Source organism: Passer montanus, unplaced genomic scaffold (genome assembly GCF_014805655.1).
Source record: "Passer montanus isolate IOZ18808 unplaced genomic scaffold, ASM1480565v1 scaffold43, whole genome shotgun sequence".
In the NCBI taxonomy this organism is placed as follows: Eukaryota; Metazoa; Chordata; class Aves; order Passeriformes; family Passeridae; genus Passer; species Passer montanus.
In genome coordinates, this window is record NW_024369151.1 from 5,437,675 (window position 1) to 5,452,454 (window position 14,780).

The 14,780-nt window shown below is 47.5% G+C and overlaps 1 protein-coding gene and 1 long non-coding RNA gene across 16 annotated transcripts in view; one reads left to right on the plus strand and one right to left on the minus strand.

Annotated features, from left to right (window-relative positions):
* Positions 1–14,780, minus strand: part of DNM1 (dynamin 1) — a 65,548-nt gene that overhangs the window by 18,172 nt on the left and 32,596 nt on the right. For 9 of the 15 annotated variants that reach the window (XR_005628751.1, XR_005628749.1, XR_005628750.1 and 6 more), the window contains exons 11-15: positions 9,556–9,642; positions 9,301–9,371; positions 8,794–8,845; positions 7,568–7,579; positions 6,189–6,302 (exon numbers count right to left, since the gene is read on the minus strand). Coding sequence is in view for 12 of the 15 variants with exons in the window: in XM_039720054.1 (XP_039575988.1) it covers positions 6,189–6,302; positions 7,568–7,579; positions 8,794–8,845; positions 9,301–9,371; positions 9,556–9,642 (336 nt within the window). In the remaining 3 variants the exon portion in view is untranslated. Of the gene's footprint in view, positions 1–6,188; positions 6,303–7,567; positions 7,580–8,793; positions 8,846–9,300; positions 9,372–9,555; positions 9,643–14,225; positions 14,365–14,780 lie in introns of all 15 variants that reach the window. The other 6 variants (XM_039720055.1, XM_039720051.1, XM_039720062.1 and 3 more) reach the window with 3 other exon arrangements.
* On the plus strand, positions 884–1,916 carry LOC120507434. The gene is made up of 2 exons (XR_005628753.1): positions 884–947; positions 1,239–1,916. It is a non-coding gene; the product is annotated as an uncharacterized LOC120507434 (long non-coding RNA).

Sequence of the window (14,780 nt, forward strand, 5' to 3'; positions counted from 1 at the left end):
TAGTTCAAAAGCTCTGTAGACACTAGACCTGGACTCATGATTAATCACAACCATTACTGTTGGCTTAGTAAGCACAGCAATGGTAATTAACTCACCTCCACTAAAGTAAAGATTTTTATTCACATCAGCTGAAATAATGAGCAGATTTAAACCTGCAGCCAACTGCAACCCTAGGAAGCCATCAGGGGGTTTATGAGGAAGCACAGGTAGAAACCTGAGTTGCTTGAGAGAGACTATAGTGCCCAAAACTTGACTGTCACGACCCCTCTGATGTCACAGCAATGCCCACCAGCCTTCACAAAGGACAACCCAGCACTTCTCCCTGCCCCTGTCCTTGTGCCAGGGCAGGGATGAACCATCCCAGAGTATCTGACTTGCTTTAGTAAGGTAAAGCACAACACACACAGACACACACCAAGTGTTTCACACCCCTGAGAGAGGGTAGGTTACACCTCCCCACAGTGCCAAGATGGGAGTTCAAAGTGTTCACATTTTTGGTCTTAACAAATCTTCACCATCCACACCAGGAGAAGGAGTCCTGGAAGGAAGACACATGAATGAAGCCCTCTTTATCCCTGCAGCACAGGGAGAGGGAGCAAATCGTGTGGGCAGGGACTAACATCTGGAATCACTAGAGGAGAGCCAGGCGTCACAGAAAGCGACAGCATTCCTCAAGTTTCCATGCAGGGTAGGGAACCTTCCTTTCCCCCGCGCAACCCCATCCGTCAGCCGCTCACTTCCTGCCAAACTCTGCCTTCCCAGCAGCCAGCAAGCTCCTCCCTCGAGTCTAGTTAGCTTTCCACTGCCACGTCAAGTGAGGCAGAAGGACAGAAGGGAAGCAAGAAGGGAGGGAGCAAAAACCAGAAGAGGGAGGGAGGCTCAGCAATGCCAGGGCGTAGTGGGGGGAGAGAAAGAAGGGATGTGGATTGCTCCTGCAGCAGCCAGAGGTGAGCTGCAAGGGCAGCTGGCCAAGGTTGCCTTCTGCAACCCTGTCCAAGGACCTTCTGGAGGGCTTGGAAGCAAAGGCTGGTTCTGTTGGAGCTTCGCTCTGGACCCGCTGATCTTCAGGACAGGAGATGAGGGTGCATGGGGCCTGAGGATCCTCCCACACAGCTCCATGGGGAAGAAAAGGAGTTGAATGAAGCAACAAGTTCTGCGCACCTGGGTGACAGCCAAGACTTCACAGCATTGCCTCCTCAAACTGCAGTAATCGATTTTTTTTTTCTCTTTCTAAAAAGGTGCAGCATCTCCCAGGTGGAATCCAGGTACCAGCCTGACACCAGCACTGGAAGAGGAAGGCGCTTGGAGACTTGCTCCAAATTGGAAACATGCAGGGAGCAGCAACATTTCTTCTCCCCCAGCTGCCAGAGGAGGATGTTTTTCCAATCAGGACTTGGACTTTCGTTCACCCCATCTCTGCCCCGCACAACCCCATCCCAAAAGCAGGGAGGGGAGAGGACTAATGAGCTGCTGATTGCCGGAGAGCAGATCGCAGAGGCTCCACTCCGTCTGCCCAGTGTTCAGACTACCTGTTCAGGACTACGAGATTGTACAGTAGTCTGCACATTGGTTAGGCTGTGCTGGGATACACCACACCCTGCCAGTGCTGCACGGGGACGGCAACACCTGCACGGCAGAGGGACACGCTTGGGGAGGGTGGGCTCTGGGGATGGCTGCATGCAGAGGTCACTCCTATCTCAGCCTGGGAGGGTCTAACCCTTGGGAGCCATGCCTGATCATCACTTCTACCTGCCTGCTCACAACCCTCTCATTTCTGCTCTGTCTCTCTCATTCCATTCTTATTTCTTTCAGTTTCATGTGCTTGTCCCACGGTAGCTGTGTTCAGGATGGCTCGTGTTTCACATGCTAAGCTTTGCAAATGCAGAAATAAATACACAGGCCTGTCAGAGTCACAACTGAGGTGTGCTTTGCTACCTGAGAAGGCAGGTTCAAGCACAGAAAGGTGACTGGAGAAAGGGGAGTTCATACTGTAAAGAATATAGGTCATAATACAAAGAAAAACCTACAAGGGATTCAAAGTTGGAGGTTTGGATGCTCTGGATGTTGTGTTTGCTTTGATGTTTGTCTGCCAGAGGAAGAAGAGGAAATGAGTGAAAGCATAAATGAGGACTGATAAAAACTGAGTAAGATTATGAGAAAACATACACTTGTGAAAAAAGATAAGTGCATGAATGAAAAGGCTCCACAGAGAATGTAAAGAACATGAACATTTTCCAGAGAGCACCTGAGAGCAGCATGAGAGCAGGAGAGGAACCACCTTAGAGCAGACCTGCTCCTATGCTCTTTAAAACAAGCTGGATGCAAAAACTTGACTGTAGCCAACTCATCCCAGCAAACTTCTGATGACTGGGGGCATTTGAGTAAAGAAAAAGGATTTCTACCACCTGATCAGGGCCTCAAGGACATGGACTGGGGAGTGGAAGGGGCCAGAGAAGAGGGAAGTGCATGTGTACAGTGGGGGGAAGTCTTTACTGATCCATGTGTTTATTTGTAAACTAGAACTGGGTAAGAGATACTGACAGGTACAGAATACACAGCTATTTAGTGCCTGTCACTTCCCCAGGACAGGAATACGTTTCAAGCAAAAGAGAAGGCATGAAGACAGAGAAGAAGCCCAACAAAAACTGATGCATCAGGAATCAACATGATCTGTAAGGAATATAAAGCACCTGCATGCACCTAAAGTACCTGAAACTGCAGCCATCCCTCCTTGTGCACACACAGGTCTGAAATGCAGTGACATTGCATGCAACATGTGAATATCTCAAAGCCAATAAGGTCATTCTTCTAATGTAGCCACCCATTCACACAAGACCCAAATTTCTAGTACATGATTTACCTGAATAAGGACAAAAGGTTCCATCTGAACTGCACATTCACACAAATTCCCAAAGGAAGCAGCAGATATATCCATCCACCCAGTTGTGCAAACACTCCAGCACACAGTGGCACACAGGCACTCCAGAAGGAACAGTTACCCTGCAGAGCAGGGTGTGAGCTTCACTGGCAGGAACCACAGAGCACAGTGCTGATTCCATCCTGCCTACAAGGTCCCTATCACCAGCAGCTCTCTCCAAGCTCACAGACCATCTTTTCCAGCAGGCAGGAAAGTCCTGCAGAGTCATAGGCACTGTGCATTTCATAAGGGATCTGGGCAGGAGGAGTATTCAAATCAAATTCTTGTATCATGTCCACTGTGGTGCTTGCTGAGCAGCCAGTGTGCTCTGGTGCTGTGCTGCTGCTCCACTGGGATGCTATGGCCTCCCTGAGCAAGGAAACCTCACTCTGTACTGCCTGCAGCCAGAGCAGGCTCCTCCCCACCTCTCCTTCCCACTGCTGCCTGCAGCATGATCCCACAGGGCTCAGGAGATGCAGGTACCTCAGGAGGGTCGCCAGGGCCTGGGAGGCCAAGCTTTCTGTGGGGCCACTCTCCATGGGGCCAGTGTTTGACTTATTGAAAGGAGACAGGAAGAAAAACAGAGAGCCCAGAGCACACACACATGCTCTTGGCAGCAAGGCAGAGTGGGGAGCCAACTTTCCACCCCCGCTTGGCCCACTCTTTCCTTCCCCTCCCATTCCCCAGCACACTCCTTCAGGCCCCTCCAGAGCATCAACAGCCATATATCCCTGCTAACATGTAATGCTGGGCCCTTTAAGACATTTTAAGCTTCAGTTCCTTTCTTCAGAGGCAGAGAAAAAAACAAGCCAGTGCTGCGGAAAGACTGGTATTTCACTAATGGGGTCCAGATGTCTTCATTCCACAGACACTGGGTCCTGGCTTGTGGGACAGGGCAGGGAGAGGCAGTGTCCCCAGTCCTCCTGGCCCCAGAGGTGCTGGCCTAGCCTTCACCCTCACCCCACCACACACCATTCACCCTGCTCCTTCCCCCACCAGCACCCACAGCTCTGCCACCAGCACTTCCATCCACAAAAGGCAGATTCAGCTTTCTCCTTGTTCCCTCTGGAAAGCAGCCAGAGCACAGGGGAACTAGGACAAGAGAGCCCACAAAACTGCAGGGTGGGGCAGACACAGCCTCCCCTTTCCTTCCAGAGCTGAAGCAAAGAAAGACCATGGTGTAGAACCTCTCAAAACACATGAGACTGTTTCAGGACCTGAAGAGCACGTGAGTTCTCCTGAACTGGTGAAGAAGGAGAGCTCTGTAACAGACATGTAAAAATCCCCTGACATGGGACCATGCACTGTGAGCAGCTCTTGCACGTTGAGTCAGCTCCATGGAGCACTGAGGTTTGGGATGGGAATCCCCATGCTCAAAGCTCTCCCAGCTGCCCATCAAATGCACCAACTTTTAGCCTGATTCAATATTTGAGTCCAGGCAGACGTTGCTTCCTTTCTCTCTCACAACAGCCAGTGATCAAGGAGTTGAACTTGGGGAGGAAGCAAATAAAACACACACTTCCCTTTCCCCCCTGCTCCCACTCAGTTGAAAACAAAGGCTCCTTTCTCAGAGGCAGCTCAGACCTCATTGGTGCTGGTTCTCTGTGTTTAAGGGACAGGGGCTGGCAGGGAACTGTTTTCATTAGGCAGCTCTGCAGAAGGGAAATGGTGCAGACCTCCAGTTGCTATCAACCCCCAAGGCTGCCCTCCCTCAGGAGGGGAGGGAGGTCCAATCCCCATCCCAGGCAACTGGAATCTATCAACAGTTTATACATCCCCACTGCAGCCCGCCCTCCCTCCCACTCCCTGGGGGAAGAGCAGGGAATTCTGATCATCTCTGTAATACAGATGTAGCAGCTGGCTTTGATTAAACTACTTGATGTTTATAACCACTCGACCTGCATATGAAGCCCAGAGGAGAGGGAAGCCTCCCCAAGCAACTCTGAACACAAAGGGCAGGGGTCTTACAGCAGAGACACACTGATTTAGAGAAAGCCATTTCAATGCCTGGTTCTTTAATTAGGAAATTGCTGCCTGCTCATCCATAGCAGCACAGCAGTCATCTCCATACAGAAAGCAATATTTAGAGGCTGATTCATCACTGTATTTGTCATCATTTCTACCTGCTGAGAAGGAAACAGGCCCACTGATAGCAACTAGACAAGAATCCAGTCCTGGCTGCAGCTCCCAGACACAATAGTGAGTGCCTCAGAACACCTGAGGGACACAAACTACAATAAGAAGCAGAGAAGTTTCTTCATTTGCAATCAGAAACCCTAATCAACTCAGAGCTTACAACTACATACCAGACATTTTTCATCTCCCAGCACATTGAGGCGACTAAACCTTTCAATCACATCCTTACTAGAACCATCCAGCTATTCTTTCTATTTTCAAAGTAATCAAAAGGGACAATTATCTACCTTTGTCTTGCATAGGAAGCAAGATGCTGTTGACAGTGATTTCAGCTGGAACGATTCTGTCTGCTTATACCAATTCCCACTGAAGCAGAAACACATCACAGCATGTTGCCAGAATTGCTGATATTCAAGATTATCAAGCAACTCTACAGAGTAGGACCATGTTCCTATCAGTGATATTCCACACACCACTGTACTTCTGATCAGCAGAACTCTGACCATCTACAACTCAAACAACTTTCTTTATAACATTTAAAATACATTATATTTATATTGGCATGCTCAATACAGAATCAGTAAAAAGACATTCCTACTTTGCATGTTTAAGAGCTGGACCTGGGGGAGATTAACTAATTTACTTGAAGTCAGAAGGAGCCAGCACCTGAGCTAGAGCTTCAGGTCCACAGCTCCTGTCACTTTGCTCTGAGAGAGCTTTTTTCTTGGAACCAGGAGATGCATGAAATCACTGCCACATGCCTTCAGAAAACTCACTGCTGCCCCACAAATGCCTAAAAGTCCACATCTTGGAACTAACCCATCACACCCTTGATGATCACAGCTGCCACAGCAAAACGAATAAAGGTCAAATTCATTCCAAATGCCTGTCAACTTCCCACTAAGCCAGAACTTCAAGCATAAATATTACTCCTTGTGCGTCAAACAAGCCACATTCACATCAATTCTGAAATGCTCAGCAGTACTGAGGCCATGGGGAGCCTGGCCCAAGGATAGTTTCAGCTTGTGACAAGCTGCAGACAGCACTCAGAAGATACAGCTCTAATATCCAGTGACCTGAAGTGCTGGTCCTCATCAGATGCCTGATAGTCAAGCAGCAGAGTTGAGCTACTCACCTCATCATCCTTGTACCAGGAGAGGTTCTCCGCTGTCAGGACAAACCAATACTCCTTGGAGCCACCCTTCATGATCCCAATGTTGTTGATGGTGAGCCAGCCTTTCCGGATCACCTGAGGGGGTGGAAGCAGTGAGCATTAACAAGGACAATCATTCCTGGCCTCAGGTGACAGAGGAGGGATCCAAGGGTATCCCTACATGCAAAGCAGTATGGAAAGACAAGGAACATGGTGCTCTCTGCTGCTGCCAGAAGAGCCCCCCTTTCAACTGGCCAGAGGAGGTCCTTGCCCCAAAAGGGCCAGGAATAGCAAAAAAAGGAGGCAGGAAGGAACCTGGCAGTGCTGTGCATTCTACCCTCTGCCAAGAGGAAAGAGATACAGAAAGAACTACATTAGGAGTGCCTTCGACACTGGCACAACCTACAAGCACCAAATCACAGCAAAACACCCAGAAAAGGCCACACCTAGAGAAAACCAGGACACCAGCACACCTTTGTGCATGTGTGGAGTGCTTCACTCAACTCAGGGTAGGGGGAACTAGTTCAGGACACAGCCAAGCACCCCAGAAAGAACTGAGTTTAGTGAAGGAAGTCACTAAGGATAACAGAACAAAATGGTGCATCTGGAATTAGTACCCTGGACTTCAGCATACCCAGGTATTTGGGCAGTCATATCAACCTTGGGCAAGACAAGTTCCTAGAAGTTTAGTCTGTAAAGAAGCCAGGCTATTACTCTCTAGGGGACTCCTATTCACCAAGCGCTAGCTTAGAACTCCACACGTGCCATAATCAAATGCAGGTATGCATCAGCTTAAGGGCATTAGCTTTTACTATCACTGCACTACTCACACCCAGAAACATCTGCATGCATTATTTGCACTGTGTTGTATAGATATACTTGCTAAAAACTTCCTGGCATGGAAAAACCATGAGACTGCACTGTCTCTCTGCTGGTTGCATTGTGTGAGCAACCTACCCAGTTGGGCTGGTTACCTACCTGCCCTGGAGGTACAGGATCATTTAATTGGCAATTTGCTCTGTAAAGGCAAACTAAGGAGCCTCAGATGTTCAGCTCCTGCCTTTCAAGCTCTAACTAGTCCTACTCTCCATGTGGACAGGAGGGGGCAGTGGAACAGAACTACACATCCTTGGATTGCTGCTTTTTATCTCCACCCACTCGAAAGATGTACCCGCAGTTCTGAATTCTTCCTCAACATACTACCTTTCCACCTCATTTCTGCTTCATCTGTGTCTAATGCCAGCTGCCCTCCTCTCCCCATTTGGCAGCAGAGGGAATAATGTGTTTATGCCCTGGTTTTGCCTTCCCAGATGCAACATTAATGTTCATTAGCACACCCTGCTGAGTGGCCTTCTACTCACCAGGATCTCATCCTGCAAAGGGGAACCATAGCAACAGCAGCAGAGCAGAGAGCAGGAGAGGAGCAAAGAGAGGAGAGATTATTACCAGGAAAGCTGGAGCAGGATAAGAGAGGCTCAAAAACAAAATAAAATAAATTGGAAGCTGGTACCAAATCTTTAACCCCAGGTGTTAACACAAGCAACCCCCATCCCAAAATAAATCTGCTAATGGGAAAGCAAAAGCACTTTACAGGTAGATCCAGAGTCTGCCCTTTGCACTCTTCTACGCTCAGCTCTACTGTGGGGACTGCAGAGGATGGGATTCCCTACAGCTGCTCCAAAATGGCTGGCTGGCCAGCCCAGCCTGCTGAGAACACCTGCCTGCCAACAATGTGAAACACTCTGCAATGCCATGTCCAGGGAGAGGTGGCCAACATTCTGTTATGGAGAGGATGGATGTCAGCACTGAATGTCTTTTTAAAAGACTAAGCAAAAGCATTTGCTTCCATTCTCTATGAAGCTGCTTTTAAGGCTTTGTTTCCAAGATCTTCTAGCCAAGATAGCCTTGCCATGTCCCCAGCAAATCTGGGACAAAGTTGTTGACAAAGTGTCATTAGTATCTTTTTAATTCTGTGTACACTCTTTACAGTTCCTGGAGGATTAAAGGAAGTCCTCCCCTCCACTGCTGTCTTCTCCCATGGGTGTGTTCTGATACACACCCACTGCAACCATGGCTATCATCACCCTCTATCTCCCTATACAGAGATTTATACACTTCCAGTGAAGTTTTTCAGAAAAAGAGTCCATGAACTCTCTTGAAATCTCTTTTCAGAAAGCAGATACCATTCATGGGAAAGACAACTAGAAAGGACAATTCTCTAACAGTTCAGACCTAGTGTTCTGTACCTCTCACCTTGGCAGGAGAGTTGGCACAGTTAGTGAAGGGGATGAACAAACAGGAATTTATAGAACCTTAATTAATAGGGATTTCTACCAGAAAAGCAAGACCAGATCTTGATTATCAAGCTGCCATTGCCCTCCATTGCTGCCAGATGCTCAGTTCTTCCTGACTGCATGTAGCCTAAACCACTATGCTCCAGTTAACAGTTTGATGAATTTAAAAAAAGGCAACACAACAAAACAACTTAGAGCAGTGCTGCATCCAGCCCAGCACTTGTCCACCTGGTAGCTTCCAGGTAGCAAACATGTCCTCCTTGCAGCAGTGAAGGAGATGGAACTTGGCCTACCTGGTTACCAGCTGCCTTCTTCTTGCTCATCTGGCTGCTCCTCTGCTGAGCACTGAAAACAACAGCAGAGACATTCAAAACTTCTAAGGCTCTTCTTGATCACCTGAATCCTCCTCCCTTTAGATAGCTGCTAGAGTCACTTGGGGCCCCCCACCACTGGCTTCCAAGCCTTAATAACCCAATCTTGTGCCATCTCTCTCAGCCTGGACTACTCATCTTCTCACTCCCACATGAACCTCATTTGGGTCACTAACCCTCCACAGCTGCTGGGGTTTTTTGTTCTGGCACAAATCTAATACTGTAACACTCCCTTCCATGCATCTCCACTGTCACCCCAGCCTTCAATCCAGAGCCACTGAAAAAACAAGCAATACTGAGAGCTGCACCATTCTTGGGACAATAGCATCTGCACCAGGGCCTCTGCACCCCCTTCACTGGAGCAGCTACAGGACAGAGCCACAGGAAACAAACATGGAGAAGAGGAGGCAGTAGGAGGTGGGTGCTTACTTGGCAAAGCCAATGAAATCCTCGTGGTTTGTGTTCATGTAAGCCAGCTCAATGTCTATTAGAAGCATGACCTGCCAAAGAGAGGCACAGACAGGAGGTCAGTGACTGACACTGCTAACGGGGCACACAGAGCCCTGGACATTGTTCATCAGATCCCCTCTGCAGCCAGACTCCCCTTGGCTCAGGCCCAACTCAGACATCTTCAAAAGGTGTCCCCCACCCAATTTCCCCCTGACACACACTCCTGACCCCCACCTGATCCTTGGTCCTGCCTTCCCTCTCGCGGATGTGGGTGGTGACGATCCTCTCCATCTCCTCACGCAGGTGAGGGTACTGGCTGAGCTGCAGGAGAGAGGAAACACGTGCACATGGGAAAGGGAGGTAAAAAGGGGGCTGCAGCCCCCCACATGTACACATGCACACATACACCTTGCTACCAGATATTCTCAAGGGAAGTCCTAGAAAGCTGGACTTGCAGACAGATTTTTCCAAGTTCCTGGAGGTCTGTTGCAGGCAAAGTTAATTTCTGCTTGCTCTGGGCTTTAGAGAAAAGCCCTTTTCAGTCTTACAGCAACCCTCTGTCTCACCAGAGACCTGCTCCAAACTCACCACATTCTTCCTATCAGGAGGCTTTGGCAAACCCCAGATATAAGTGCACTGCTCCTTGCTTGTTGGGTTTTTCCAATAAAATGAGTAGTTTCTCTAGATGTTCAGCATCTCACTGAAGTAGGCCAAGCAGGTGAATGGCCTGTTCTTACAACCTGTTAAGTCCTCTAGGAAGTGAAGTGGATTTCAGCCCCTGTTTGCTGAGGGACTAAATGAAAGCCCCTGTCTCTCACCAACATCTGCAAGCAGAGACACAGGATCTGAGCAGCTCAAGGCTTCATGTCTCCAAGAAACACTGATCTCTGGGCATTCAGAAGCTTCTACCTGTTCTGGGGCAGGATTACACAGCTGAGATCTATGCTAACATTGCATCTACAGCACATTTTCTGCCACATTACTGAGCAGTGAATCCTTTCCTGCCCACACTGAGAAGCAGGAGGACTCTGGTAGCTGTGATTCAAGGGAAGATTATCTACAGAGATAATACCTGAGTTACACTCCTAGAATCAGCACCTTTAAAGTCCTCTGGTTTCACACAGCACCTGCCTTCTTGCCTAGGGTCATAAACCTCTAGTGATTCTTACAGAAACAACTGCTGCATCTCAGGTTAAGCCCAGCAGTCAAATGGAATTAAACCTCTAGATCCAGAATCCAGCCCTTTCTTCCCTACTTCACCTATGCCCTGTGAAACTATTTTCCCTGGGTTTTTTTTAACATTACCTCTAATTTGACTACGATGTCCAACAGTATTTCATTTGCCCAAGACACGTACTGCATTTGTTTTGTTCCTTCAGTTTATGAAAGCTTCTTCTTAAACTGGTTTGCCCTTTTGTTTTGTATACATAATTTTAACATGGTACAAGGAACAGTCTCAAAATGTGCAGCATCACTTCTGGAAGCCAGATCCCACACTAACCACCACCAATATTCCTAACATCTGCCAACAAATAGTTTCAAACCCTTTGAGCCCCCTTGCAGTCAAATTGCAATAGCCTAGAACTGGAATTTGGACTAGATTTGACACTATTTTTAAATGTGTAGTTTGTTTTGGAAGGCCACAGAGGCAGGGAAAAAGTAGAATTTCTGTTCCCCAGTACCACCTTGTCTTAAAAGCAAAAACTGGGAGTTCTCCATGATCTTTTGGTTCAGGCAGCTGGTTGCTTCAGAGACAGACAGGGAAAGCTTCCTGTTTCCTTTGGGGGGTTGGCAAAGGATAGATGGGCAAGTTATGTCAAACAGAAAAAACAGGAAGTTGGAAAACCTTCAAGCAAGTCTCAGCTTCTTTGCTTCAAATTTAAAAAAAAAAATCAACAAACAAACACAGTCGAACAAAAAACACATGAAACCTCCCACCACCATCCCAGTCCCAACCAGTTCAAATGCACACAAAGTGCAAAACAAGTAGTGGTTTATTCAGAACCCAGCTCGTCCAGCAACATCCATGTGCAAAAATAAATTGGCAGCATTGGTCCCCATGCAGGAGCTTCTGACCCCAAGCATGCACAGGAGCAGCAAGGGTGGGCAAGGAAAAAGGATAAACAAGCCACAGGATGTCACACCACCAAGGAACATGCAACAGGGTATAGAGGGGCAAGGAGTTATCACCAGCAGGACAAACAGCACCCAGAAATGCCATGACTCTGAAAGACAGGAGAGCAGGCGACCCTTCAAGGGGTAAAGTCTGTCAGCCTGGGATCATGTCCCAGCTCAGTGGGGTTTCGATCCTGCTTTAGCATCATTTTCCTGTTTAATCAAAATACAAGCTTACAGCCCTCTTTGAAAACCAATTTGTCCCAAAGCTCCTTAGTTCCCCTCTTTGCAGATTCTACGAGTCCTTGCCAGCACACCAGAGATCAACCTTCAGCTGAAGGGCTGCTGACTTGCAAGACTTTCCTGCACTTGTGAGACACTGCAGTGCAGTCTGGCACAGAAGGTTCCTGCTTTTGGAAAAACACTAGCTAGAACATTTTCTTCCTAAATGTAAGGGAGCATGCTTATACCAGCTTTCTGCTGCTTTTGGAGCTACTCTCCATTAGCAAGAAGCTCAGAATCAAGCCAGTCACAGGACAGCTGTTAACAGCTGCCTTCTTCAGCCCTCAACTTTGTCTAATAGTCAAGAAATAGTCAACTTTTCATACAGGAAAACTGTACTGTGAACACAGACGGGTTTGTCACCTTCTGTGTTCTTTGAAATATCTCACAATATTCAATCTATACAGCTTTATCAACTGCACATACAATGATTTCTTCACCATCTGAGGTGAAATGAAATAATTGTGAGAGAACATAAACAATAACACACAACAGTTCAGACAGCAACAAACCAAGGCTACAGGACTGTTATGCTAATTCAAGAGGTGTTAGCCCAAGCAGCCTTTCTTTCCAGAAGCCTTGCAGGACTTCTGGTGAATTTAAAGTTTTTTGTCATCTTTTTAGATGCAGCATCAGTCCACAACATGGCAGGCTGGGTATTACCTTACAATTAGCATCAGTCCTAAAGAAGCCTTTTCCAGATGCTTCCCCTAATAGCACATGCTCTTGTCCATGTCAAGCAGTTAGAGCTATAACATGCAAAATAAATATTGCAAATTAACTAATGTCCCTGTGCTGTTACTACCTTATGCCATCAGAACCCATCTCAGTCCAGCTGTAATCCTTAAGTGGCCTTTTCTTTCTTTCTACTCTTTCAGAGGGAGGTACAGGCAAGATTAACCTTCTCACTCCATGCAGACATTTGACTTAAAACATTACTAAAGTATTCCTTTTTTTCTTCCAGTACTATTGCTATGTGTTTTCATTGAGGCAGTTATTTTACACCTAACATCTGCCTCCCTGGCTTCAACCATAGCCATTAGTCTCCTACAGAGTCACTATCACCTTCCTTACATGATTAGCCAGATTGCATCACCTTGGAATATCCTCACAGGGTCATCCATCACATCATGGATTAAAAATCCACAGAGCAAGTGGGTATCCAGCCACTCTAACGACATGGTCCAACAGAGAAACTACAATTCAACACCCCTGGGGTTTTTACCATCATCCTTCTCTCTCCCCACCCAGAGCAGACATCACCAGCTGGATACAGAGCACAGTGCAAGCAATCACACCCATCAAAATAAAAATCCACATTAGAAACAGGCTGAGGAGTTCCTCTGCCTCACATCAGAGCCCACAATACGGCAACAGCAGGACTCCTCAAGAAATAGACCGGGCAGAGCTTGGGGCATGTCAAAGATGAGTCCTTACAGAGATGGAAATGAGCTCTGCATTTCTAAGTGAGCCAGACCTTATTAACTCATCTTTTTCCTTCGCTCTGAACTCACATCAATTCTTATCTTTCCCTCCTTCCCAATTTAGGGCTCACCAAAATGCTGGTGAGTCTGGCGGTAACCCTGGAAGAAGGAAACTGCAATTTCCAAGTCCTAAAATAGCCCATGGAACATTCCTTTCCAACTCAGTTTCCAGAACACACTTCTGCTGTGCCACATGCTTCTGGCCCCTCGCTGGCACGTTTAACACCAATTGCCACATCTGCCTTTTTTTTAAAGGAGGCATGTGGTGCCCTCTCCTGGAGGGAACCAGCCCGGGAATCAAAACCACTCCTGCCCCAGCCTCCAAGAAGTATTTGACACCTTCCCTGTCACTCTCCAGCTGCTGCTGCCCTCAGGCTCCAGCTCCTGTGGTTCACAGCAAGCAAGGAAAAGCATCACACTACTTCCCCCTGAGCATAGTCCATGGAGTGGGAAATCAGCAGGAGAATGATGCAAAGGGTGTAATGCCTGGAAAAGCTTTTCTCAAAGCCTTTTGCAGCTCTGAATGCCTCTTGCAGAACATCTTGCACCTCAAACTTTTAATTAGCTGCTGTTTTGTAGATGCTACAGCTCAATATGCATTGCAGACCATTCATGTCGTGGGGGTGGGAGGTCTTTTTCCGGCTTTTTACCTTTTTCTAGGGTAGCTGGATTTAAGGGGTCCTAAAAATAACAACTAAGAGGTTCCAAATGTGCAGGCAATGGCACAGCAAACTGGTCTTACAAAGGCCAGACAGACAAAGGAAAAGCTGATGCCAGAGTAACCCACTGGGTCCCAGCTCACTGCTCAGCTAAAGAGTTGTCACCCACTCCCCTTGGCCTGCCTTTAAACTGCTCCTGTACCTGCAGGTTGCTGCTCTCCTCTAGATGCATTGTTATATCAATTTTCTGTCTCTAGATTTGCTGGAGTTCCTGGTGGGTGTGTGGGTGTGTGTGGAGAAACAGCATGGAAGTGTGTGGGACGGGGATGGGCATTGACCTTTCTTGGATTGTTTGTTTCTTTACCTTTTCGCTACACTTTCTGATGGTGGATGTGAGCTCACTCACTACCATATCCACACACTTCAGACTTGGCTCCTTCAACTTCTGCACCTGCTTTTTCACTATGGCTTCAAAAGCGAGGTCAGGCGTGAAGAGACCCGTTCTGCATGGCAGGGGAAGGGCGGGAGGAAGCAACGAGGAAGAAGAAAGCAAAGCAGAGAAAGAGCAGGAAGGAGGAAGAAAGAAGGAAGGAAGAGGGAGAAGAGAGAAAACACAAGGCAAAATGAGAAGTGAGATTTTGGTTCATTCCATTAGTTTACTGAACCAGGTGAGCATTGCTATGGGGCCTGTGCACTGCCAAGTATCAGGAGAGTCTACAGGCAAATGGAAGTGTCAAAGGGGGATGAGGTAGGAGCAGCTGGGCCAGTGAAATGGTGAGCTGTCAAGAGCAAGATGAATGAATGGAGACCCCAGGGATCAAGTGATCACTTCCTGAAGGAAAGCTTCTTTAGATTTCAAGACAAAACTTTTTGCCAGTGAGCCACTGTCCCTTTTCCAAGAGGTTCACCATTTATCATT